Source organism: Lycorma delicatula, chromosome 1 (assembly GCF_047948215.1).
Source record: "Lycorma delicatula isolate Av1 chromosome 1, ASM4794821v1, whole genome shotgun sequence".
NCBI lineage: Eukaryota > Metazoa > Arthropoda > Insecta > Hemiptera > Fulgoridae > Lycorma > Lycorma delicatula.
In genome coordinates this window covers 279622960-279629597 of record NC_134455.1, presented here as the reverse complement: position 1 = coordinate 279629597, position 6638 = coordinate 279622960, and the positions used below count along the sequence as shown (strand labels likewise).

General features: G+C 38.3%; 1 protein-coding gene across 1 annotated transcript; it reads right to left on the bottom strand.

The window, feature by feature from the left end:
• Window positions 1-596: 596 nt before the first annotated feature.
• Window positions 597-1007, bottom strand: LOC142317838 (uncharacterized). The gene has a single exon (XM_075354388.1). It carries the CDS (start codon window positions 1005-1007, stop codon window positions 597-599), a length of 411 nt encoding a protein of 136 aa, XP_075210503.1.
• Window positions 1008-6638: the final 5631 nt, after the last annotated feature.

The window sequence follows — 6638 nt, the reverse complement described above, 5'->3', positions numbered from 1 at the left end:
CTCTATATTTAGCGATAAGATCTATAGGGAAAACTCCAGAAAGGACACAGAGGGCCTCATAAGAGACCGTTCTGTAGGCCGATACAACTCCTAAGAGTACCCCTCTGTGTATCTTCTTCATTCTATCTCTATTCCTTCCAATATTGAATGCTGACCACCATGCTGGAATGGCATACAACATTGCAGAAGTCACTGTCGACGCAAGAAGTTTTCTCTTCGAAGCCCTTGGTGCTCTCTTCTTTGACATTAACGCATTCAAACTTATCATCATTCTTTCTGCACTATCACATACTTTTAAAACATGTTCTGTAAAACGACAGTTCTTCTGCAATGTGACTCCCAAATATTTTAGCATCTGTACTTCCTCTATTCTGTGACCATCGATGTGTATATCAACCGATTCTAGTACCCTACGTCCGGTGAACTTGACATATTTACACTTATTCACCGATAATGTAACCCTCTTGTACGCAACCATCTAGCTACTATTTCTAGTGACAGGTTTGTCTTATCTTTAACATCTTCCATTGTTTTAGTCTTAACGAGCACAGCTAAATCATCAGCATAAGCAATAAGCTGTACCCCTTCTGGATACCTTAAACTAAGTATGCCATCAAAGACCAGGACCCATTATATTGGCCCAGAACTGAACCTTGCGGCACATCACCTGACATATTGAAGTGTACTTCATCTTCTTGTGTACCAATCTTACACCTTCTTTCATTGAGATATTCTTCAATTTGTCTCCGCAGGTATGAGCTGATTCTCTTCTCTTCCATGGCCATATTTATGTGTCTCCATGCTATTGTGCCGAAAGCATTCTTCATGTCAAGTGATACCATTAATGAAATCTGTCTAGTTCGCCAAGTACCTCTTCTAGACTCCTCCGCCCAATTAATCACCTTACTGATGGCCTGAACGGTGGATCTCTCCTTCCAGAAGCCATATTGATTTGGCCTTATGCCCAAGCCTTCTTCAACCTCGCTCACTATGCGGCCAGCCAGCATTTTTCCACAAGCTTTCCCGTTGTGTTCAGGAGGCTCAATGGTCTATACGTCATATTTCCTCTTTCATCTGTGCTCTTCAGTAATAACACAACTCTCGCCTCCTTCCAACACTCTGGGAAAGTCTTGTTTACTAGTCCATGACTGACCGCCTCTAGCATCTCCCATGGAGCTTGATTGATAAGTTTCTTGATAATTGCCGCTGGGATATAATCCGGACCAGGACATTTCTTTATAGCTAACATACGTCCAGTGCATAAGAGCTCACTCATTGCAAAATGTCTGCTCTCAAATTCAGTGTGTCTTCTCTCTTCGGGCGTGAAATGCAGGAATAGGTGGGGAATATCCTTTCTGTTTCTTCCTTTGTAATTACAGGGAGACACCTACCGAACCTTTTGGTAATTATTCAGTAAGCCATGCCTCAGGGATCTTTATTGAGTTCTTCACATAGCCTTGCCCAATGGTCTCTCTTTTCTTTTCTTATTGTTCTATATAGTGTTCTTCTTGCTTCTATGTATCTCATGTTGGCCTCTTCATATCTCAGTCCGCCTGCTATTCTGAGCCTCTGCTTAATTCGTCTTTTATTTTGCAGAATCTGCCTAAGATAAACGATTTCTCCAGTCCACCAATACACCATTCGTTTTCTAACTCCATTGTGCATCTCCCTATCCATCTCTTGTTTTATTATATTAGCAATGGTTTCTGGCGTGAGTTGTTCAGTAGCTGCTAATCTGATGGCAACCTTGCCTGTAATAGCCTCTATCTGTCCTGCAATGAATCTAGGAACAGTTTCTCGAACATAACTATTAAAACTAATGTCTTTCAGTGTAACCATTGTTGATAATTATCACCAGCTATATCCTGTTGTAGCACTTGCCGGCTCCACTGCTGTCTTCTTGATCTATCATCCAGGATAGTGAGGTCTAAGATTGAAGTATGACTTCTAGCCTCGAATATTGGAGTGTCATCATTTATACATTGACATCCTACTGTCTCCAATAATTCCATCAACATTTCTCCTCTCCTATTGGTACTGCGGCTCCCGACTGCCACCAGCCTACTATTGAAGTCACCTAGCATTATGATCTTTTTGTCTGTGTTAGTAATCACATTTTGAATTACATCAAGTGTCCTATCAAATTCTACATTATCCACATTCGGTGATATATAACCTCCAACGATTGTTGCCGACAGTGTTTCTGCAGCCACAACACCTTTACCTCTAAAAATAAGTTTCCAAGCAATCTTATGACTGACATCTTTAATTGCCACATTTCCTACAGTGTCAGTATGCCATCCTGTTCTTGCTGCCTCATAAATATTTGGTCAGTTACAATTAAAGAATCAACATTTTTCTCCACTATCAGCCTAGACACAAGATCGTGTGACAGCCTACTCCTGTTTACATTAGCCTGTAGCACTCTAAGCATCCTGGTGTTTTCCACAGAACTAACCATATATAACGCCTCTTCAACACACCTCTTTGAATATGGAGTCCTACAAGAATTAAGGAGCAATGACCTATTGAGATACTGATTAAGCTTTCATGATGATAGCAAGCTTTCATCAGCTTTAATTATGTTATAAACACCGCAATGTAATGAATTTTCCAGCAAGAGTGAGTCGTAGGTGGCTACTACATGTATTATGCTGACTGGATTTCTGATTTCTGAAGGATTTGGAGATCTACATGTAACAGGCGACGAGACACAGATAAATGAATATGTTAGGACATTGCATATCATATAATGAGAACCGCTGAGCTCGGTATATACAAAACGTCTGGGAACATTGGTGAAAAACGTATTACTTGGTGGAATAATGAATGCAAATTAGGGATGGATTCATCAAAGAATATGTTCAATAGATATAAACGGCATTGTAATGAGGCCAATTTTGTAGAATACAAAAACCGTTGTTTGAGGGCTAGAAGGACACATAATTAAAGTAAAATCAATGCGTGGAGCAATTAATTTACTTCGCTTTACAGCCACACTTCCATCAGTAAGGTGTGGAACAGGATCAAGAAAATCAAAGGAAACGTAAAGACCAACCATGTACACAATCTGGTTGAGAATGGCCGCACAATTCACGACTCTTACAAAATAACAAAATATGGAATATTGCATGACTTCATGCGGCAGCTCCCAAATGAAGGTCTCCACCGCCTGTTATACCTGTTCAATAATACCCTGGAAGAAGGGGTGTTTCAGGAGGTCTGGATGTAGTTATCCTTATGGCAAAGCCCAACCGTGACTTCACTTCCGCAAAGACCTACAATCCGATTGCCTTAATATGCACTCTTTGTAAGGTGATGGAGAAGATAATAAATAATAGACTGAAATGGCATCTGGAAGGGATTAAGTTCTACTTCCCAGACCAATACAGATTAGAGAAAAGAACTCTACCATGGATCATCTAGTATCTATACAGACAGATACCTGTAAGGCATTTGCCTCTAAGGAGCACCACTTTGCAGTGAGACATTGAAAATGCCTATGAGATGGTTTGGAAAGAGAAAATAATTTTCTTCTTATTAAAGACGGTATTAACGCGTATGTTTAAATTTGGCTAATTATCTGAGTAAACAGATGATCCATGTTAGAGCTAATGTTGTATTTTATTTTTTTGTTTAGCCTTCAGAACCAGCGTAAGATACTACTTCACAGGATGGATGAGAATGATATATGTTAATATAAATGAAGGTCGATCATTCCTGAGATGTGCGGTTAATTGAAATCCAATCACCGAAAAACACCGTCCGTATAAAAGTAACTGCCTTTTCTAGGATTTCAATCTTGGAACTCTCGACTTCAATATCAGCTTATTTGAGATGACGTATTCACCACGAGACCAACCCGTGAGTTTCTAATGGGGTACTTTGAAATTAAAAATGGAGTCTTCCAGGGATCTGTCAGTGTAATGCTCTTCTAGGTGGCTATAAATGGGGTAGCAGATATATGTTCACTCTATCGGTGAAAAAAGTATCTTCGCTTACAACATTCCTATCACCTGCAGAGGCAAGAAAATTGAAACTACAAGGGAAGCAATGCAAAATTCGGTGAATTTAGTGCAAAGAAGGGCACAAAGTAGTGGCTTCAAATTGTTAGTAACCAAATCAAGATTTATTTTTTTACCTAGACAGTTAGATATACATAAGAAAATAGTCAAACTATACTTATGTGAAGATGAGATAAAGGAAACAAACGAAATTAAACTTCTAGGCGTGACTTTTGATGAAAGCTGACTTTCTCGAGCCACTTTAAATATACTAAGGCTGAATGTCTAAGTAGAATCAACGTCCTTAAACTCTTATCATCATGATACTGGAGTGCTAACTAACGATCATAATACGGTTCTACCCTGTACGACTCTGCGAGAGAAATAGCTATGGCTTTCTAGACTCCTTCCACAACTCTTGCATTTGAATATCAAAGGGGCATTTGCAACTTGCCCTATGCTAAGTTTATTAGCGGAATCCAATAAACTCCCGTTACATTACAGGAGGAAATGCCAGGTTTTCAAATATGGGATCAGCAGGTACCGTCTCTTCGACTTCTCAAGGCAGGCGATCAGACCCGCTTGCAATCAACATTTTGAGGCAAAGAAAAACCTTATCCCTGCCTTTCAACTTAAGATTTCTTCGCTATCTCCAGGAACTAGGCTGTCTCTTCCAAGGATTCTCGGAAAGGAAATAGGACGCAGCGCTCCTTGACTGTCCGCATCTTTAAAGATTGAATATTTACCGTCTGGTAGACGTAAAGAGGACCCGTATTACCGATCTGTTACGGACCAATTTAACGAGATGACTAAGAAGTACAACGGTTACTCACAAATCTGAACAGACGGCTCTGTCTCGGCCGACGAATATGACTGTACAATAATACTCCTGATATCGAGATAATATATAAGCTTAGTGCCTAATTCTCTCTGTTGTTTTGCAAGACCTATGCAATTTACTCTGCCTTCAGAGTTATTGAGGCCTGTAGTGACGACAGCTTCCTCGTAATAACCGACTCTATGAGTGTATTTGAGAGCTTGAACTGCAGACGACCTGAACAAATCATTCAAATTATCTATGAAACTCTCTCAAGCATAAACAAGACAGTGATATTGGTATAGGTCCCACGCCATTGCGGCATCCTTAGGAAAGAACGCGCTGATAAGACTGCCAAGAAAGCCTCCGATTAAAATAAATATATAAGAGCGACTTCACAAAGACAATCCGTGTCAACTACGTACTCAGTGGAATAAGTTCTGGCTACTGGTCCTCCCACGGCCTTACATGACATCCGGGAAAATGTCTTTGAGAAACCTTTTACCCCAAAAAACAGAAGAAACCACGATATCCTAACTCGGCTGAAGATTGGACACACAATGCTAATCCATCCTTATCTATTGGGCTCCCTAGGAGAACTAAGAGGCGGCAATAGAGGCGGCAATGTAAAATGGTCCGTAAACGGCTTATTCATAAATTTCCCAGTGTTCGGATCTATTCGTCAAAAATTAAACCTGGGTTCATATGTGAAGGATTTACTCAATCGCAAGGTGTACATCAAAAGACTATTGCGATTTCTGTGCTATAGTGTGATGAAAAAATTAATTTAGCGATTTACTTACGTGAGGTAATAGTCTTGTAGTGAAGTTCCAATATTTTTTACTCATTTGTAATCATGTTCCAGTTTGGTATCCAATGTTTGATATTTATTATCTGATTATTTATGATCCCTTAGTTTTACTGAAGTCACTAATTATTTTTATCTTATTTTTGTCTATAAACAAATGAAAATATATAAATAAATAATTTTATACATATATATATATATATATATATATATATATATATATATATATTTAAAGTAAGTTCATATAATTTTGTAATTTACATTCTATTTTAAATATTTACGTATTTATATGTACATTTATTAAAAGGTTTATTCGTAATAACTTTTTGATATATCCTAGTATTTTTTAAACCCTGATAGTTTACCGCCATCTGACGGTACACGGAAAAATGGAGGTTACAATTTTTCTTCATAAGAAAAGAGAAAAACATGTTAATGTAGCCTGCGTCATCTGACTAAATATAGACGAAACATAATTTATCTTTTATATAGCCAGGTTAGTTGGCTTGTTGTCGGAGAAGAATAAAATAACGGATTCATTTTGCGTGATGAGAAATATTAAAAACATATCAATTAATGGATTTTTAATAATGAAAAGAACTTTAGTAAATGAACAGTTACGACCTTTCATAAGATGCTATACCATTACTTTGAATAACACCCGTTTGTCGTTTTCTTGTGTTTTTTTTACTCTAGCTTTTTGGCGGCCATTGACTCTACTCCTAAATTAGAGTATTGATCCACTATTACAATTAACCTTCTGCAAAGAAAATCAGGTACCTTGATAAAAAAACATCATAAATAAATAAAAATAACTTTTTTAACTTCTCTTGCCTGATACCAGTAGTACGGAAATAGGGGTACGGTCGCCATTTGTGACGCAATCCAAGATAGCGGCCGTCCGCCATCTTCGATAAGTGTTGCCAAATGGATTTATTTTGTGTCGACATGGTTATATATTGAAGTAATATTTCAAAGGTTGGTAGCATTGGTGTGTGGCGATCGGTTT